Source organism: Rhododendron vialii, chromosome 2a (assembly GCF_030253575.1).
Source record: "Rhododendron vialii isolate Sample 1 chromosome 2a, ASM3025357v1".
NCBI lineage: Eukaryota > Viridiplantae > Streptophyta > Magnoliopsida > Ericales > Ericaceae > Rhododendron > Rhododendron vialii.
In genome coordinates this window covers 42,785,994-42,807,605 of record NC_080558.1, presented here as the reverse complement: position 1 = coordinate 42,807,605, position 21,612 = coordinate 42,785,994, and the positions used below count along the sequence as shown (strand labels likewise).

Here is a 21,612-nt window from a genome sequence, read left to right as displayed (position 1 = left end):
TAACTTTTAACAATACTTTTCAAAAAAACATCTATCTCCGTCCCTAAAAGAGAGTCCTTTGTGGGAAAAAAAACGTAATTTTTGAATGAAATTAAATAATAAAATACGTTAATGCAGAATTTCTTAAATTTTTTACACCAAATTAAAAATCTCAAATAAAATACTTTCATGCATAATTTTTCTAATATATCTGCCGCCATGAGATTTTTAATTTGGTGTAACAAAAAAGTTTAAAAAGCTGTGCATGAACGAGGTAGTATGTAAGAAAAAATCTAGGTTTAAGAAGAAATCTAGGTTATGGAGTCCATTTCCTGAACCGAAAGAAACCATACTGGAGCCCAGATTTGGACTTCCTCAACACCTGATCTGGAGTCTGGACCAAAAAAATCAAGGGGCTAAAAAGGATGTGAATAGCTTTAGGTGATAGTACCGAATATGAGAAAAGGAAAAGGAAACTTCAAAGAAAATGAACACAACATTAATGGCATTAAAAAACTAAATCTATTTTCGCAATTACATTATCATCTTCCTTCTTAATAAATCCGCCCATCCAACAATAGTTTTTCTTTTTCTTTTTCTTTTTTCTGTGGAAGAAATCCAACAATGGTAGGCAGGAACAAGAATACAACAGACATCGAGCAATACAACGAGATCACATAAAGCATGATTTAACCCCTTGGAAAAATGAAAATTCTTGGGAGATATCTCCGTAAAATAAAAGATCAGCAACTAAAATGCAGGCATTCAGCTTTTCAGCATTATCATAAAACCAACATTTATGAGATATTGCCAAAGCAAAATACAACTGCATACAAAAGATACAGGCTAACCAGGACAATGTTTCGTTTCACAGGCTACCAACTGAAAGGAGGGATGTCATTGCAACGATGGTTTCACATTACACCACCGACAAACTCCAATGGGTAGATGTCCGAACCTGTTTCCATATTACGATGATTTACAGAGATACCCTACCATCACCAAAATTCATTTCACCCTTCTCCTTCGATCCCCGTCTTTCTTTCTACTTACAGCTCTGTCGTGATCATCCCTTTCTCTGCTTCCACTCTTCTCTTGCTCCCAGTCTCTTCCCCTCCGGCTCTCTGGATCATGAGCTCTATTTCGGTCTCTGTCACTGTGCCTTTCTCGATCCCTGTCCAAATCACTTCTCTTATCCTTCTCTTTGCTGGATGATTTCCGTGGGGGGCTTTCACTTCGGCTCTGGCTCCGGTGCCGCTTTCTCGAAGAGTCGCGGGAACCATCTCTTCTGTCCCTCTCCAAAGATAATCTTTCTGCAAATTTAAGAATTTGGAGACATTCATCTGAGGTCCCCCCCGCATAACAGAAATGCAATTAAATTTGCCCTTACTTATCTCTAGAACCTCTAACAAAAAGCTTTTTCTACAATGGTCCTGAACAAGGACTCAATTGCTGCGCTCCAATTCACCTCAGCCTTAGAGAGAGCGTCAATAACTCAAAAGCACATGAAAGATAATCGGATACAACTCAAGTACAAGTGTAAATAAAAGAAACAATCAAGTCGTCTGGATTGTGGAGGCGAAAATAACTATAAAACGTATCAGTATTCACTTAGTCCAGTTAACCACGCCAGGAATTTGGTGTCTATATCCCAGCAAACTACAATAAACATTATGAGTTGTTGAAAATATTAGACTTCAGTTATTTAATTTTGATATCCGTGTTCTCAAAATATTTTGAAGATCATAAAAACAATGACAACTTCGGTTTTTCCAAAATGCAGTATAGTTCTAGGATTATTCAGCAATGTTTCTACATACACTCCTCACTGATAAGGAAGGCTGATGCCAGAAAAGAAGCAAGTTGAGTTTTCACTCCTTTATGCTTTGTTCTCTTAATTTTATTGTGTCTTTCTTTCTTTTCTACGTTGATTAAAGACCAAAACCCAAGAAAAAACCGAACTTGAACCCTCACTCATTTCTAAAAAACCATACAACTGGAGGAGATATAAAGAAGAAAATGTAAATAGAAAAGAAAACAACAAAGCCTAAAGGCTAAAAATTAACACTGCATATGGACCATATGTTAGAAATGAGTATGGGAACAATGCAACAGTATGAATATCTATCATCTATAATACTATCTTCTAAACTCCCTACTAGAACTTACTGTTGGCTGGAACACCCTCACTAGAATCCAATAACCCGTACTCAGATAGCAACCGTCTTTTATGGATTGCAACTTTCCTATCAATATCTTCCGGCTTTTTGACTCCCTGCTCTTCTAAGGTTTCACGATATTCCATCAGCGCAACCTCCAGACGTCTCAACTTTTGTCTGTTCAACATGTAAACATCATTGGTAGCAGTACAGCAATAAAGTAAGGCTAAGAGCTTGACAAGTTGACGAATGAACAAAATAAATTTGATGGCATTGGCAAAATAAAGCAGGCCACTGGTAGAACATTTAAGCCATGGTTTCAGAAATAAGCTTATCTATTTAAGCAAACACCTTTTAACCTTTTTGTTTCACACATATTAGTATCCTTTCCACTGTTAAAATACCAAAAATTAAATAAAATGAAACTGCATCTATCAAATGTCCAAAACCCATCATCCCCTATGGCATCAGTTAGCAGGGGCAGAACAAAGTACCTTTGTTCCTCATTCATCCCAATATCAGGATGTGCTGAAATGCTTAGCTCCGTCGCAAGCTCAATCTTGTCAGCCCTATTAGGACTATCACCGACATTCTCACTTCCAGAAGACGAGTAACTTAACCCAAGATCCCTAGGACTTCTCTGTTGCTCATCCTCATTTTCATCGTCCTCCCTGGCCCATTTAGAAGCAGGCAAAACACGATCAGTATCTTCTTCATTTGCAGAAGCTTTTAGTCCAGGCTGTGGGACAGGTCTGTTTGGGGCCAACAGTAAAGACCCATTTCCTTGTGAACGCATCTCGTCCACCCCATAATGACTCCATCCTGACAATCCCACTGGCTCCATTTCCATAGGTGTTTCTTTTCGGACACCTGAATATCGACCTGAACTCGACTGGCTTTGGGTATATTTCAAGTCATCATCTAGTTCATAGCCCCTCTGCTTTTCTGCCTCCTCCAAATAAAGCAATCGTGCCACCATCATTTCACTGCCACCAACAAGAGATAATCCATTGTGTCTGCATCGTCTTTCCAGCTCAGCGAGAGGAAGACTTAATAGTTCCTTCATGGCTGCACCTTTGTCCATTGCCAATGCAGCATCTTGGTTAACTGAACCATTAATTGTATCCTCAGAACTAGTCTTATTTTCTATTTCGGGTGCATCCCCACATACAGAATGAAAAGGGATCACACCAGAATTTCCAGATCGCAGAAATGTAGCTCGTAATCCATTCATATATGCGTCGGAAAATAAAAACCAGTCGGTCCATGCATGGAGAACTTTCAGAACACGTTCCTGCACAATGTCAGAAATAATTTCAATGAGACCCTATTAGGAAAATAATAGAGAAGAGCTATCCACATGGTTAATTAATAGACTTACCTTAAGGGCTTCAGCCGTCATTCTTCCTGTTATACTACGGTACAAGTCATTAAAGCTTTCAATTATGTCAGGCAGAGTTGCTTCAAATTTTGTACGGTATGCAGATGCATTCTTTACAGGAGCACTACTATTGTGAAGAATGTCTGAAACAAGCATGAGCCTCGCAACTTTAGTTGGTATGGGGGTTTCTCTTAGCGTCAAAGACTCGGTTAAAACTTCAACAATCTGCAATGCAAAATAGCAATATAAGCACTTTCAAAAAATTACGAGAATTAAAATACTTAAAAATCAGAAAAAAATTCACACAATTAGTTTTTTAACCAGCTTCAAAACCCTAAACACTGATGCAGATTAACCTTTCCTCTTTCTTTTATTTCTTTCCCATCTATTGTTCTACATAAAACATTTCACACTACGTTCATGCAGTTGAATATAGCTCCATCAAGATATCATTCTCTAAGTATAATTTACGGGATCAAAATGAAAGGGGAAAACAATGAAAATACAGTCAGATGAAATGGATTAGGTGTAACCGTGTGAGAATCAACAAAGTTTACCATATTGTTGATAGTGGGCCAAAACACAACCAGATGGGACTATAAACTATCTATATAATAAAATAGAGTTGCTTTTGAATCCCAAACATAACCAACACTCCAGATTTATCCTCTCCTTCCGCATAAATCTCCACCCTCCATTCTACAAAATAGCATTTTGGTATATACTGCACTTTGTTTTTTTATGACAAAAAAAAAAGAGCACATTTATGGTGGAACCGAAATCTCGCACTCTGTTTTTGAATTTTCATTATTTTCAAACGGGTAAGATTCGAAACTGAAATGGAACATTACTTTACAAAACTTCATCTTTTTTGATTAAGGTAATGTCAGTCAATACATAAATCACATCCCTCCTAATCTAATGGAATTTTCAATCTATTATCTCATTCAAATTCAAATTTCTATATAATAAAACAGAGCTGCTTTTGAATCCCAAACATAACCAACACTCTAGATTTATCTCTCCTTCTGCATAAATCTCCACCCTCCATTCTACAAAATGGCATTTTGGTATATACTGTACTTTGTTTTTTTATGACAAAAAAAAAGAGCACATTTATGGTGGAACCGAAATCTCGGACTCTGTTTTTGAATTTTCATTATTTTCAAACGTGTAAGATTTGAAACTGAAATGGAACATTACTTTACCAAACCTTGATCTTTTTGATTAAGGTAATGTTAGTCAATACATAAATCACATCCCTCCTAATCTAATGGAATTTTCAATCTATTATCTCATTCAAATTCAAATTGTCATAAATTATGGAAAGCAAGGTAATTTTGTGATTGATCCCATAATCTCCATATGCATATAGGTATCCGCTGATCAAAAAATTGTTTAACTGATAGGCTCACTTATAAGAAACTTTTAAAAAGGAAGATTTACAACTAATCATTTCATCCTTAATTTATGGGATTTCTAATAGAGAGAGAGATGGTTAGTTTGTTCTTAGAGCCATTCAACAGGGAGATCATGTGCAACCAAAGTGAGTGTGATTTACATAATTTTTCTATGATTTTACTTTCTTACATATCCAAAAAAAATTCATGGATTTATGTGGTTTCAGACGTCGTTTATAGATTTACTAAGGTTCTTTTGAGCACACCAAACATCAACCAAGGTAATGGCATGAATTTAATCTATTGTAATGTTTGCTCACGCGAAGTGTGATTTTCTCCGAATCTTAATTTGATTTTTGCCTAATCTTAATTTGGTACAAGCTTTTGCTAATTGGGATTGGGTTTTCTCTATTATCTATTGACAAATATCAATGTTTGGATTGCCCTTTTCATAATCGCTTTCTGGGGACACATCGTAGGCAAGAAAAATGGTATACAACCATATGTCATTTTATTATTATTGATTTTTTTCCCTACCTAAAATCAATATTGTTAGTTATAGTTAATGAAGTTTAAACCCCTATCAAATGCATAGAGTGTATGGTGCCTACCACTGACCAACACTCCACTTGCTATTATTGATCTTTTCCATTTTTTTTTTCTTTTATCTTTTTACAAATCTATAATTCAAAATACTTCTTGAAGAAAGTTTTTTTTTTCCTTTTTGGTGAATGATTCAGCCATTAATGCTCATTCATGCTTTAATTTTTGTTTAATCTCGAAAAATTCTAAAGAGATTTTTTTTTAACAACAAACATCTCTGTTTTAACTTTTGTTATTTATGTTTTATAATCTTTGCATTACAATGTTTGGATGGGGTGCATTGTAAGGCGAATTTCTTCGAGGACACATAAGATGGTTGTATTTTTGGTTGAACCATGTAAAGTTAAAGGAGCAAATAGATAAACTCTCAATTTTCTATAATTTAATTGTGAGATATTTTATGTTTTAATTTAAAATTTTAAGTTTGAAAATTAGGTTTGTTTCATGTGACACTTCAAAATCATTGAAACACCCTCGTTATGTATATTTAAGCACATGCGTATTGCCCACAAATGTGTAATAATGTTTCTCTTTTTTCTCACAATATTAATAAAAGAACCACCTCCAAATATTTTGCACAATTTGTTTCAAAAGTATCAGTACTATGACAGTCTTGCAATTTTATTCTATGTACATTATGAATCTTGACAGTTGAAGGCAGAACGGTTAAAAGTTAAAACTCATACAATTGGTTTGTATGATCCATATGTAGTGTTTTACAAAGTATTTTTGTGAGCAGAAACATGAGAGAGGTAGAGATCATTTTCATTTAGAAATTCAAAATGCACATGTATCTTTGGTGTTGAGATCCTTTTGTTGAACTCCCGTTCATAGCACGGATTTGTTGCTAGAAAAAACCCACAAGAAACGAAAACAAAAGAAAATTATTGGAATATGGCAGTGGAGGTGGGTGGGTGGGTGCATGAGTCATAGCATTGCTGGTTCTAGGTTAGAAGGTAGCGTCAGCGAAACATGAGTTTTACTATTGCTAGAGGCAGATGAGGATAGAGATTTGACGATGGAAAGTATTGGATAGGGATTCGACAAACATCTAATATGGTTTAGAATCTTATGGAAAATCTTGATGTAGAATGGTATCGGATTTTCTAGCAAATCCTGATTAGTACCCGTAATGCAATATATGTATCTCTTAGCAAGAGATACAAAGATACATATTTTTTTGTGTTCATTTATATATCTACTCGAGACACGCATTTTCAGTGTTATGTATTATTTTTTGTTTGCATTGATGTTTGGATGGTGTTTTTTATTTTATCAAAGTTTTTTGCATTTGAGTTTGTGCATACAGAAGTTAGAAAATGAAAAATTATTTGCTCTTCACTTGCTGATTCACGTTAAACAGGTCAATAAATTTGTTTGGGTTATTGTTTCCGCAAAGTTGAATTCATTGGCCAGGGGTTGATATATTAGGTTGAATGTCCAGTATTTGTTTGCGTGTACTGATCGTTCAAGCCATGCCTTTAAGCACTGGCATGCACTAGTACACAAGTATGTGGTTTCAACAACAGAGCCCAAAAGAGGGAGGTAGAGTAATATTACCTCTCCAGCTGCATCAGCATTGTCTAAAGCAAAACCCATCGCTTCCTTTATCTGGCTCCTCTCTAATGTCAAAGAACGCAGCATGTCCTCAAATTCGTCTCTTTGTGGTTCAGTAAGTGTTCGTTCTTGCTCCACTCGCTGCAAAGTTAACAAGTAAAAGGATTATGTTTAAGGAGAAAATCGCCACCTTCATCCACTATGACACCATCTATGGAAAAATAATTTAAAACATTGAAGAGAACAATAAGACCAGAATTAAAGGTACCCTGGTTCTTCCTGCAGCATATGTCGATCCAGACTCTTTCCCCAGCTCTGGGCTTTTTGCTGTTGGTAATGGAGGCGGCATCCATCTGGATAAACAGAGGCATAACTATCAGCTTATACATGTGGTTTTGTTTAACAACCTCACATATGAACAGCTCAAAACATCTAGGCTTTGTTTGGTTTGGGTTGGGTTTTGAGGGAGGTTTGGGGTAATGAGAGAGAGATGAGAGTAATAATTGGAGAGAAGACTTAAAGGAAACAGTACGCAGAGAGAGGGGTTGAGTATCTCTACCCAAAGCGAACAGAGTCCCGAAGTCTTAACAACAAATTCCATACAGGCAGACATGGCTTACCTCCCACTACCAGTTATCATGATGAAAGGCTCTGTTCGCCACCGCTTAAGAGTATCACCCTGCATTTAACATGCATAAAAGACCGTTTAATTGTTTCTTTGTGTACCACATTGATGAAACAGTACAGAAACTTAACTCTGAACTAATAATAAGGGACATGAATCTACTAATATATCTTATTTGACCTTTGGCGTTGGTATTATGCCATAATTCAGTACCAAAAACTAATACTGGTTGAATAAAACTAGGCCAATGCTGAGTGTTCTATCGGTTACACTGTTAATCCCGCACCCAGAGATGGGATGAGGGATATGGTAACTTGACAGCCAAATAATATAAACATGGTGTGTCTTGGATAAACATATATTGAGAACCACTTTTATAATAAAAGAGGGTATTGGAATAACAAATACTAACAACAAGAATGACAGTAGTAAGACATAGAAGAATCAACTTTATTGAACAGTAATCACTGACAACAGCCAAGTCAATTATATTATGCAAGCAATAGAAATCCAACAACAGAAGTTACAGAACCTAAGAATATAGCAAGGCAAGAGACACGTTTAATTAGGCCTCAGCAGTATGTACCTGGGCAAATGAATACAGCCTCCAAACATAGTAAGTATGCTCCTTTGAGCCCAGCTCAAACAAAAAATTGAAAAGTGGGTTCCCACGGCCTCTCTCCATTATAGCTTGCTCAAAAGCACAACCTCCATCTAGAACATAGAGTGCCATTGTATCAATTACATGGTGAAGATGACCATCTTCAGGTGGAACAACCGTTATATCAGGAACATTTGGTGTAAGAACCTACGCAACCAGGTCAAGCCATCAATACGAATACAGCCAAAACTCATGTTAAAGCAAATATATAACTCCATGATAAACATCTTATAATCAGTGAAACGAAACATAAATTAAAAGAAGAAAGGAATGCGTGAACTGGGAGAAGGCCGGACTGTCTTGGGGAAAGGTCACTTGGGACCAGTCGGCCTACGGCCCTACACCTATGATCAGAAACAGGGGACTGTTGGTGGAGGATCAGTTAGCATTGGTAGTTTATGATGCACAGATGCTCCAAAAATGCCGCCATTTTGGTCCTGTTGGTGGAAGATCACTTAGCATTGGCAGACTTTTTATGAAGCACGGGATACTTCAATAAAACCGTTGCGCACCTGATATAGCCCAATACGCATTGGATACCCCGAAGGCTCAAATAAGTATCCAGTGTTTTTTTTTTGCATTTTAACATGCATTTTAACATGCGACTGGGAGTCGGTATGGATACAGCATGATACTTCTGGGATAAGGCAGGGCCAAAACATAATTTTTAAAAGGCCTCAATTGGGGTCAAACTGTAAAAAGTGCATTATTGGGAAGTAAAAGCAACACATATTGTATCTCTAGAAATGAAGAAAATCCCCAGTCACTGTTCAACTCACACCGCGAAGAAGAAAACAGAAAGAAGGGAATGGGGACTCAAAGCAAGAGGTCTTCGTAACAGCAGGTATGCTGAGAGGAACAAAAAGATTAGACGACCCAAAGGTTGGATAGCAGACGAAGGAGAGAAGAGGAGAGGATTGAATTGATGTTGGGAATGTCTTTGCTCGATATGACTTATGGCTGTCTTTTTTAGGCATTATCTTGCTTTTGATTTTTGCATTTGCTAAATGCACAATAGCTTTTGGTAATAATTTTTATGCATAACAACATAATAAAAGTTATTATTTACAAAATGTATTGCTTCTGTACCCATATCCTTTTCCATATCCTATATTCAAGCTTCTCCATTTGATCGCATCCCACGTCGTATGTGTAGCTGCCCTTCATAGTTGTGGTAGTATATGGGGCAAACACTGAAGCCACCTATTCAACAACCTATTGTCCTACATATGAAGAGTAGGGCAAATGATCCTAAACAACGCAGGGGCATATTAAGAAGCAAGATCTTGTTGGCCATGCCTGCGCGCTCATTCCATAGAACCACGTAAAATGACCATGAAAGTGCAGTCTATCTGGCCAAATATCCAAGCATCCAACTGGGAAGAAAATAAGTCTTAAGACAAAACAGAAAGGATCAACCATAAATGGAGCCTGGAGGTGGGATATTATAGAGCACCTAACACGCTACATTGACAACAAAGGTCAGGTATCAAGAAGTTCTGCCATCACGCACGGATTTATATCAAAAGAACACGTTCAGAACTACGCTAGGGCCTAGGGGCATATGTTAACCAGAGAGATGTACGTTGTCGTCCTTATCCGGTTGAAAGAAAGGAAAAGGAGATGGGGTGGGGTTGGGAAGTGAACCAATTATTTTTGAACCATAAAGTTACAAGGCTTGGTCACTCCTACTTTTACACAGAGAGAGAGAGAGAGACTCTGCAGTATTAACTAGAAAGCCTGAGATAATCTCAATTTCCAAATCCCACAAAATATGACCTCATGCTTAGCTTAGGATTTGAAGTCTCAGAAAGTCTACCAAAACCAAATAAAATCCTAAGAAAGAGATAAAAAACCGAACTAAATTTAAACTTTGAAAACAAAAGCATAGACTAATGCATCATATTTTTTATACGAACGGGTGACTGAAATTTGCTTATGTTTTTTTCTATTTCTCTTCAACACCTTAACAGACCCAACCATCCACGACCTTCCATTTTAGATGTCAAACGCGAAACTTCTTTTAAGTTTTAAGGCAATAATCTGATAATCAATTATGGTGTTTATGAAGATTGTGGTGACAAATCAAGAGAAGAGTGGAATATGTTTTGACACACGGTCAAGTTTACAGTAGGGCACAAAAAATTAACTTCTATTATGCGATTTATGGTGTGGGAGTTCAGTTTACAGTAGGGCACAAAAAATCTTTGCACTTCATTCAGAATTGCTGGGCAATGATAGGCAACAGGGATAAATAGGCTGTGGGAATCGAATCAAAGTTAATGGAACATTAAGATTTTTGTCGAGGTCCACGTGGAAGGTGACAAAGTGGAGCCATCTTTGAAGCCTGTACAGGATGCATGTTTTGGTGGAAGATGAAGGTCAGTGGGCTGACATTTTGAGTCTCATAATGAATTCTCTATACACAAAGTACCTCTTTCCCTTCAAAAACAGGTTTAGTACCCCACTCGCTGCTTTGATAGTAACCAATTGAAAGATCTTACAATTGTCAAAGACACCATGCCTAATTCCATTGTAACTAAATAACTTAAGTAGTAAAATGGTATTGAATAAGCAAGGATGTTGGGAGAAAAGTAGATCACTTTCTTATTAGGTGTACATTGCAAGGTGGCGTGTGGGCAATATTGCGTAGATGAGAGAGGAAGTAAAATGGGTAAGAGGTCTGAGTAGTCCAACTATTAGCTACGTAATGCTTGATGTGGTTTATATGGAGAAATGGACCTGCTGTCGACTTCATTGTATTGGGTATGAACTGTGTATCAATTACTTCTGAGTTTATATCTAGGACAGTAGTTGCAGTTGTGTTGTGTTGTGTACACATCCTACATGCATGGATTGTGCCTCCTTAGGTGCCCTAGCCTTTTGTCCATACTATCAGTCCATTATCATAACAACAAAATAGATGAAGACATCAAGAGATAACTACATGACATTGATTATCGAAATCTGAGAGTAAAACCCTACCAGTTCAGAATTCTGGCTTGGGACAGAAGTAACTGGTGGGCCAGATGGACCAGACAAGATAACAGTGCCGCCCTGCCAATCATAAAATCACATTACCAACTATGTCATGAATCAAGGAAAAGACTATTTAATTCTCTATTTAAAGCATAGTTAACAGAGGACCATCTCTGATCAACAACAAAAATTGAGCCGAGCAAAAAAAAAAAAAACAAAAAAAATTGAGGACCATCATGTTCATCAAATCCTACATTCCTAAATTTGGGGATCCAGAATCAAAAGAAATCCGAAACTCCTAAAATTGAACATGAACTATTAGAAAAAAGAAAAAAAAACGTAAACAAGATTTGACTTTAACACAAATTTGCTAATTTCAGAAGTCACGATTACATCATCACAGAAGATGTGGGTCTAAGTACTACCAAATTCGGATTCATCAAAACCCTACAATATTCCCCTTTTTGTAAGTAGAAACAGGGACTTAGAAATCTCTGTCTAAAAAACCTTTCAAGAGAGTCTAATGAGAAGAAAAAGTGCAAGGAAACCATTTAAAGGCATAGGAAAACTCTCAGTCCAAAAAAAGTTAAAAATTGAATTAAATATCAAAAACAAAGCATTGTAGAATAGTTAAGCCCCACTAATCTGACCCCATATCGCTTATAAACAAAATAGCACCCTATAATCCACAGGTAGAAAGTATTTTACATTAAAGATACTCATACAAAATGCTTTTTCTTGGGACAATCAAACCAGGGTTAAGAGCCCGTCATACTGGATCCTATTAAATGCTTAACCATATAATGAACGAATTATGTACATGACTTGGTTATTTCCACGTTTAACAGTCTGAGAAGTTGTTTCTACAATTTTCACCAAAAAAAAAGAGGTGAAAAGAGGCTCAGAATCTGTCAGTTGTCATAATGGATTGTGAACCAATCCATGAATCCCAAAATTCAGCACTGACTCTACTCCCTAATAACTAGCGTAGATTGTTATCATAACAATCACCAAAAAAATAGTGAATCATGAATTGTAAGATTCTGATAATTAAGATCTGAAAGAGGTATTAAGGGAATTATTGATTTAAGGTCATCTCAGAAACTATCACCCCTAAGAATCAAATAGCAGATAAAAATGCTATTGATGCTCAAGAAAAATGTACAAGATATCATCCTTTAATTGCTCAAATATGACGGTGGACGGACCTCCTTACTCCTAATGGCCATTTGTCCTGGAGGAGGAGCAGGTAGAGCTTGTGATGGAAGAGCAACCGATTTACCCCACCCCATCTTCAACTCATATTCATAAACGACAACACCTGGAACACAAAATTTGTTGTCAGTCCTCTTTATCCCTCACAAACTCAAAATTACAAAGAACTACGATACATAGGTAAAAAGTGGTTCCCCACCCACCCACAACGAGATCATAAAGCAATTCAATCACCAAAAAAGTTTAAGACATGCTAATGAGGGGCTAGACTGGTTTCAGGGTTTCGTTGCAACTATGTTCAAATATGACACCTAGACAGAGGGTGCTCCCAAGTAGCTTAAGTCACATTCTTGAACAAAGCGACTCAAGTTCCAGTTTCTTTAACGTACCTAGGCCTAGTCTTTTTCTGATCTTCTTGTAGTGATCTAGTATCTATGTTGAAAAATAGTAGCCAGTAAAGTACTACTAACTACTATGTTGGCTTACTAGAAGAAAGAACACTGCATGAAGGCTAACAATAGGCAATGTATCAAAACTTTAGGGAGACAATGCAAAAGTGAAGGTTGCTACTATCACAGTGGAATATATTGTTATAGCAAGAATACAGCATCGCTGGCAATATCAAATTGCCAAAGAGAGTAGAGATCATACGGAGGTAAGCATATAACAAGATATACTTAAGGACAATAATCCAAAAGGCTAAATTGAACCGAATCCCCAGGCAATTAGACCTTGCATTTCATCCTTTGCAGCCTGTCCATCAGCTCTGTTCATGAAAGCTACAAAGCCACAATTTCTTTGTCGTCTATGTTCCTCCTCCGTCCGAGGCCACATTATTTTCACACTAGCAATAGGCCCAAATCTACCAAATGTCCGCAACAGGAAATTCTCATCCACCTAAATATTAGAAACAAAATAAATAATTAGCCTTCCATTTCCTAATACCAAGAAGCTGAGAACACAAAATATCAAAACAAAATCTAACCTGAGGCGACAGATTTCCGACATATAGGTTTGTAGTTTGTGGATCCACATCATCAAATGATCCAGGCTTTCCACTTAGATCAAAAACATCAGGCAGTTCATCGAATCGGCTAGACTGGTAACAATGTAACATTCATAAATACATGCTCCCAAGACCAAAGAAGATGCAAAATATAAGCTTATGATCATATCATTAGCTTGCTGCACGTGATATAAAGAATCCAGGGCCAGAAATGCTCAGATCAGTGTACTAACGTGATGTCCCAAATACTCACATGCCTATGCTGCAAAAGCTACGACTACAGCCATGTGAAACTGCTCAAAACATATCCCCTAGGATAACAGTAAGCTAAAGAACAGTGTGGAGGAAATATTAACAAATAAACTACACATACAAACTGGTAGAATACTACAAATTTTCAACCATTGAATTGAGAAGTCACTTACAGAAGAACTTTCACTATGACGCCCATCACGCCCGTGTTCGTGCTCTTGGTTCCTCCTTTCCCTCATTTCTTGGTCTTTTTTCAACTCCTCCAGAAATTTATCTATGTTCCTTGACTTTCCTTTCTCCTTCGGCTTCTCCTCCTCCCTCTGCAAGCAAAGCAAAAAAATAGAGATCGGATGATGACCTAGAGAACAGATGGGGACTGTGATAGTAAGTTTCAAAAGGAACACTGACCTTCTTCTCATGGTCATTGCCCTTGGTTGAAGGAGGTGGTAAGAAAGATGGAACATATCTGCCAAAGAAATATCATGATACAATTTGCACGAACAAAAAGAAAACAACCAACCAGTCGACAGTTTACCATGTTTGGAGCAATAAAAGCAAAAAATTATTTCCCACGGGATTTTAAATTTAAATTCCAGTCCCAAAGGTCCATTCTGCCCATCCTACAAAATAATTTCCAATCATTGACATTGGGAACATGCAGGGGCAGACACACATATGGAACATGAGATAACGTGCCCCAGTAAAAATTCAAAAATCGTACTGGCAACCGAACACACTTTCCCCCAAAATCCTACGGCACCCCCACCACTAGTGCTTCTCGCCTCTCACAGACCCTCTCACTCCTCTCTCGGATCATCTCAGCTTTTGTACGGCAAAAGGCAATTCTGCAACTGGGATTTCTCATCTCTAGCAAAGGTGTAGAAGTAGGTGAGGTTGGTTCACAATTGCACGAAGCAGGAACTTTAGTGGGTGTGGGTGCAAGAGGATACAGCAGTGTAAGGTCAGTCGGGGGCATCCATAGGAGCATATCTATCTGCATCTGTAAGTAAAAAATATAGATAGCCCGACAAAAATCACTATTTTGCTGGCTTCAGTATACATGTTAATTAGTAAATGGCGTCAATTGCAAATATCATTTTCATAAATATGAGTAGATATTATGTTTAAACTATGAATTTGGGCAACTTTGAGTTTAATTATTTTCATATTATCTTATCGTTGATTCATATTTTCTCTTTGTAGATCTTCTCTTGCTTCTTAGAATTCATACGCTTGAGAGGTTTTATCCTAGTTCAGAGCGTGATCCTTCTGTTGATGGGAGCGAGGTTCCTAAGAGGTTCTAACTTGGGAGCACGTGAGTGAGGATCCTGGGTAGATTTGCCACACCGATAAGAGGATCCTACAACTAAGCTTCAGTAGGACCAAAAAGCAAACCCAATCACTGCAATATCCACCATCGATCCACCGCACGAACGAACCAACTACGAATGTTTTGGCCAAACCTTTCCCTATCTCTGTCACCACACACACTTTGAAATTCAGCGCTTAAACTACACTGTTTTGAGATTTTTGATGCATGATGGTTGTTTGCGTGCATTAGGGCATTCTAATGTTCATTTACAAATTGTTGGCCAACGAAATTCTAGTCTAGATGGGGCTTATGATTCTTTATTTGATTTGATTTACCAATCATATTATGGTTGATTGTGGAAAAAAAAGTCCTCACAGTTGTGACTATAGAGTGCCCCCACACTACTACATTCCTAAGTGCTCATTTGGATTGAGAGATTTTGAGAGAGAGGAAAAGAAATGGAGGGAGAAGTGATTCTTTCCCACATTTGGGAGCTTAATAAGGTGCGAATATGAGAAATGGGGAGAATGAGAAACCCCTCACATGACCCATATCGTTTCTCGCCAAAACTGGCGCGATTCCGTGAGAAACCATGGAGTTGCCAATTTTGTCCTCGCCAAAGAATGATTTCTGAAAAACTGAGGTTATATTGGTAAATATATATGACTCTCTTTTCTTTTCTCACCATCTCTTTTGTCCATCCAAACAAGATGGTGAGAAACCACACTCCTTTCTTTTCTTTTCTCACTAATAAGGGAAACCACACCCCTGTATTTTCTTTTCTCACCTAGGTAGCCAAAGGGGCTGTAAACAAAATGCACATAAGAAACTTGGTTTACAAGAATCAGCAATGAAGGCAAACAAGAACACATGGTAAATTCTTCATTTGCACCGCTTTATACAATATTCCATGACATTAGCTTCTTCTCAATTTCAATAGTAAATCCTTTGTTTTGATCCAGATGCAACCAAATCAAGGATTGGATTTCAATAGAAAGAAAACTCCAAAAGGGATACGAGAGTCTAGCTCTCACTATTCGGTTCTCAAAATGATCATAAACTACTTAATGGGACTTTAGACACCTATTTATAGATCCACTAACACCAAGGACAGAAAAGAAAATAAATAAATTTCAATTTTACTGCATCAAATCGCAAAATGGTAATAAGCAATTGTAATATAGAATTACTTGATAGTTTTTCCAAAAGCAAAATCTCATTGCATCATCCTCCACACATCACATAAACCCCACAAGGTAGTGGCTTCCTAGAGTCTAGACAAGCAATAGTGCACCCTCAAGGCCCAAGACAAATGCAATATTTGATCCCCAAGCTAAAATTACAACTTTAGGAGATTGTAAAAGATAGTCCTCCCTTGTCTCCCCAATCAAGGGACAAAGGAAGCATGCTAAGACTGAAGCAATGGGCCACTGGCTGTTGAAAATGGTTGGAAACCATCGCTTAAGAAAATGGCCTAGCTTCACTCATTTTTAAGAAGACTTTTGCATGTCTCCATCGCTAAACCTTGGATTTCAGGTGGGCTAGACCCAACTACAGTATCAAAGATTGTTTACTCCTACGTGTCAAAATAACAACAGAAAATACTCTACGAAATAACAAACCAACATAGAGTTGTATTAAATGTCAAACGCAGGCCTTCCCTAGCAATAATGGATGTACTGTAGTCTCAGGTAGGTCATTAATTGCTGCGTTTCATTTTTATGATGGAATAAATAAGGCCTGTGAACAATTGATTTCAAGACTTTTTGATAATATTCTCGAAAACAAAATCCTTAGTTTGAAGGAGCCTCTATCTCTCTAACCAGTTGAGCAAATCATACCCTAGTTAGTCTATAAGTATTGGCACTTGCCAGGTTGTGTCATTTGTAAGCCCTATTGTACAATTTCTAGCTTACTCCTCTGATAAAGGGGGCATGCCCCCTTCATTTCTTCGTCCTAGAATCTTAGGCTCAATTACTTAATGTACAGAAAATAGACTCCACTTAAAACTGAATCTACTTTGTTCTGTTATATGAAGACAAACCAGGTCTTCATTGATTTTTTATTTATGACCGCTCCATGTGGAGTAGTGTATCCATGTTTATTAATGCTATAGAACATTTCTATCCATATGATTCCAGTTACAGTGTGCAAGGTTGTCAAAATCCCTGATTCCATGTGTTCAAAGGCAAAACTGGTATGTACCTTACATTGCAATAAGGCTTGCAACACCCGTGATACGTTGCAATTCAGTACATTCAGAAGTTAAAAGAGATGTATCTCTAAACATATCTTATCTTAAGCATCTATTCGTGTGACCCACACTACCCAATAAGTGATACGTGATACTTTGCTTAGTAGAGCATGTTATGTAACTAAAGACATGAAATTTTGTATGTTCAAAGTTCCTTTTAATATATGCAATAGAGTTGTATTTTACAGTGGGTATACTAATTTGTCACTTTATATTTACCGTGATAATCATATCTCACGATATGCTAATGTACTGTACAACAAATCAAAATGGGAAAAAAAAAAAAGATGCAAGACACGAATACCATGTTGACAACCAAGACAGTTTGCTATAAGTTGATAATTTGGATTTGCAGACAAGTGATTATTTATTAATATTGGCTATCATTAATTGTCATCTGATACTATCAAAAATAGCATATAAAAATCAAGCAAACATATTTTATACATTTTTGTTCAAATGTCAAGATTCAGGGTAGCCTGTCACAAAATCAGTTTCTTTCATATGGATTTTACATGCCTGAAACAGCTGCCAAATCAGTTGCTTCTCCAATATCAAATAACCAAGTTTCTCTTCCAAAAATCCTACACAGACCACTTAGGCCTCGAGAGTGCAAGACAGTAACTACACAAGTGTGCATTCTCCAAACCACACATTAGCATTCAATCTTTTTGCATAAAAATTACAAGAATGCTATCGTAAACAAGATAATTGCATATTAACCCGAAATGTAGGATGATGTACTCAGAATATTCTACCCAATTTCCTTATACTAACAGGCCTCAACAATAACATTTCCGTCTGAACATATTACCATGATATAAATTTCCTACTCAAAATGCCTTATTGCATAGCACTATAACATGGTTAGTCAAAAGCATTTATTTACCTACTCCCCTTCTTTGAACCAGATACCTCATCTTTGGAATTTCCACCTGCCATCCCGGAATGAATAAAAGGGCCCATATTTTTGTCCACATAAAAGAAAATTACTTATTAATCCATAGTACATGACAATGAAAGAAATATTGCACCAGTAATCATTACAGAAAATGGATGTAAGAAAGGTTGAAAGAAAGTCCTAAAGCGTCACTGACCTTCAGAATCGGTTTTCAGCTTTTCATTGGGATTAATTGTCCCTCCTCTCACAAATGTTTTGGACCCACTATCCCCTTGAAATGACTCCACAAACTCTTGATACAAACGAGCTGTTTCATCTTGTGCTCTCTTCAAAAACAAAACCACATAACAAGATCAATAGCACTGTTTTTTGGTCAACAAATATGTTTGAAAAGGACCTAGAAAAATCCATACCTTTTTCTTAGCCTCCTCCTCTTCTTTGTGTTTTTCATAAGGAGTCTTTTTTCGCGTAATTGAGAAGGAATTCATCTTTCATCAAACTTCTGAAACGGAAAATCACAGACCCATTTCTTTCAATAACCCTATTCAATATCCCAAAGAGTACGAGTCCAAACTCAGACCCATACTTTTGAAGGAACAAAGAAAAGCCCAAGCCCAACACACTAAGTCCACACATAACCCACAGGAATAGGGGCCACAATCCTTGCCTGAGAGAAACAAAAAGCAATTGACTTTGAAGCTAGGATTTTTTTTTCTTGAAAGGCAAAAAAGTTTCATTAATCTTTGAATATGTAACAAAGACTAATAGGACAAGGACAACGGCATCGTATCCCTAACAAAGTATTATGTACCTGTCACAACGAAATTGAGCAACAAAATCCCACCAAAATGTGTTACAAATTCCTCTCTTCAAGCACAACCAAATTTAAAGCATGCCGAACATAATTAGGATCAGTACCATGACCAAAATCAATACTTTTCTTTTTTGTGATAAGTATCTACTATTTCTCTGATTATCAATTGTACTAAACTATGAAGCACGGGTACCGGTACGCAGTACGGGTACCCCAAAAAAATAGGGTACGGGTACGGCACATTTATTTATTATTATTTTTTATAATTTTAATATCCTTGAGTTTTTATGTAAAATGTATAGCTCATGTATAATCACATCATGATATTAGTTATAAAAAAATTATATATATTTCTTTATAAAATACAAAGTTAAAAGAGACCAGGGATCGAAGTGAAACCTTTCAAACATTTAGGGACCAGATTGATTCATGTGTTAAGGTCTAAGGACTGGAGTGTGATAACCCTTTAAATATACGTATGATTCTAGGGTTTTATCGATCGAAGTCAGACTCTCTCTCTTGCCAACCCTCTCTCTATCGCCGACTCTTCGTCTGGCTCTCTCTCTCGCCGTCGATCATCGCTCGCCGTCGATCATCATTCGACGTCTCTCTCTCTCTCGTCGCCATCGATCATCGTCTCGCCGTCGCCAAAGTCTCTCTTCTCCGTACCCATACCAGATCGACAGGTTTCTCTCTCTCTCTCTCTCTCTCTCTCTCTCTCTCTCTCTCTCTCTCTCTCTCTCTCTCTCTCTCTCTCTCTTCTTCTTCGTCAGCTTCTTCTTCTTCGTGTACCCATGCCATACCCTAAACATACGAACGTACCCCATGCGTTTCAGGCGTACCCAGTGCGTAACCGTACCAGGTACGCGTACGCCATTGTTTCTGCCGTACCCGTGCTTCAAAGTTACTAGCAAACACTACAGACACCACATTATACCATGAAGTAAACATTACATCATTTCACTTTAACTGCCACATTAACAGTTCAAAAAATCCACATGGCAAAATGGATTTCATGTAACATTTCATAATCAGAACTTTGAGCAAAATGGAAAAACAATATAGGTTAAGAGACAGTATTCCAGCTCTCAGATAATTCAAATCAACTACAAAATGAACCATGACATCACAATAACTAAACAGAACCAACAACATAAGAAACGTAGACAGCTCTCCTCTAAGTTTGTGTATGAACATGTTCCATTAAATTTTAGTAAAGTTTGGTCATAAATATAATGGTGCACAATTGCACATTTTTCCAGACAATGCTTTTTCAAAAATCAAGGAGGTAACTCTCGAGTTAGGGTCGATGTAGGACATAAGGACATTAGGTGGTTAGGCAAGGAAAAACTACAAATGGATGAGGCTTGCCATAGACTAACAGATGTGGGGCATCGAATCTAGGGAAGGCGCTTTGCCACTCCAAGTGATTGGGACATAAGGCTCGGTTTGTTTTGGTTAGGAGTCTTGCCCATCAAGCTAGCCTCTGCCATAAATTCACCCCTAAGCCTATGTTTGGATGCCATGCCAATAATATAGAATGGATGGGAATTTAACTAGTGATAATTAAAGCAGTGTTCTAAAAGGCGCTAGTCAGGCGGCGACCCAACGCCTAGCCTAGGCGCCGCCTAGCGATTCTGATTTTATATTTTTTAGTTTATTTTAAGACAATATGCGGAAATTATTCCACAGCTGAAGCATCAAGATATGGACTGATTTTTTCCCGCAAGACAGTTGGTATTACAGACACACTGTGGTCAAAATCACATACATACACTGTAAGTTTGTAACACTGATAAACCTACACACGTGCATAGAGAGAAGACGAGAGAGAGAGAGACAGACAGAGAGCGGAGACAAGAGAGAGAGAGAGAGAGAGAGACCAGCAAGCAACGACGACAGGCAAGTTCGGCGGCAGCGACAATTGTTGGCAACGATCGGAGACAGAGAGGCGACGGGCGACGACGATCGCTTTCTCCTTTTCCACGATTGGTAACGAGTTAATTTAGGGCAAAAGAGACTGGATATAAACTTAATAAAAATTACACTGAAGACCCTTTATTATCTTAACACAACACTAAGGCCCTATCTGCCCTGCTCCGCCTAACAAGTCACCTTATAGCATCTCCAGCCTTCACCCATTTTTTTCCTCAAATTTGAATTAAATTTTGGGTAAAAACTCATTTTGGGTTGGCACATCTCCAACCATCAAATCCAAATATATATGCATTTTATTCTTAATGGCATAATCGTAAATAAGGTAAAACAATCAAATCCAAAATGAGGAGACCTGGTACTCTTCTCTCTCCATCTCCGTCTCTCTCTCCCCTAGAATCAAACACAAAAAAAATTTCACACAAAACCCAGAACCGAACACAATCACAAAAGACAACTCTGAAACTCGTTCATCATCATCATCAGATGCCAGAAAAGAAGATGACAACTCTGGGGGACCTAAGAAGGCTTAGAGGTCACAACGCCACCGCCACTTTCTGCATCGCCTCTCAGACTGCC

At 37.6% G+C, this 21,612-nt stretch overlaps 1 protein-coding gene across 3 annotated transcripts; it reads right to left on the bottom strand.

Annotated features, from left to right (window-relative positions):
* Positions 1-634: 634 nt before the first annotated feature.
* LOC131317874 (protein RRC1) lies at positions 635-21,132 on the bottom strand. Of its 3 annotated transcripts, none has more exons than XM_058347550.1 (18): positions 20,982-21,132; positions 18,698-18,786; positions 18,481-18,610; positions 18,273-18,318; positions 14,226-14,283; positions 13,991-14,137; positions 13,545-13,658; positions 13,291-13,456; positions 12,553-12,665; positions 11,351-11,422; positions 8,291-8,512; positions 7,700-7,758; positions 7,348-7,432; positions 7,083-7,220; positions 3,520-3,744; positions 2,633-3,432; positions 2,149-2,315; positions 635-1,292 (listed from the first exon to the last, which is right to left on the bottom strand). In XM_058347550.1, exons 2-18 carry the CDS (start codon positions 18,770-18,772, stop codon positions 988-990), a joined length of 2,922 nt encoding a protein of 973 aa, XP_058203533.1. In that variant the 5' UTR covers positions 18,773-18,786; positions 20,982-21,132; the 3' UTR covers positions 635-987. The 3 variants fall into 3 exon arrangements, with proteins under 3 accessions (XP_058203533.1, XP_058203534.1, XP_058203535.1); XM_058347551.1 differs by having other exon boundaries at positions 18,698-18,951; positions 20,982-21,090; XM_058347552.1 differs by lacking the exons at positions 18,273-18,318; positions 18,698-18,786; positions 20,982-21,132.
* Between the last annotated feature and the right edge of the window lie 480 nt (positions 21,133-21,612).

Excerpts from the sequence above, each read along its gene's own strand:
- LOC131317874 (XM_058347550.1), bottom strand. The coding sequence starts at position 18,772 with ATGAATTCCTTCTCAATTACGCGAAAAAAGACTCCTTATGAAAAACAC. Across the intron at positions 13,659-13,990 it reads GTCATAGTGAAAGTTCTTCT|TCTAGCCGATTCGATGAACT; the intron begins GTAAGTGACTTC and ends CATTGTTACCAG. Across the intron at positions 3,433-3,519 it reads TGACGGCTGAAGCCCTTAAG|GAACGTGTTCTGAAAGTTCT; the intron begins GTAAGTCTATTA and ends GACATTGTGCAG.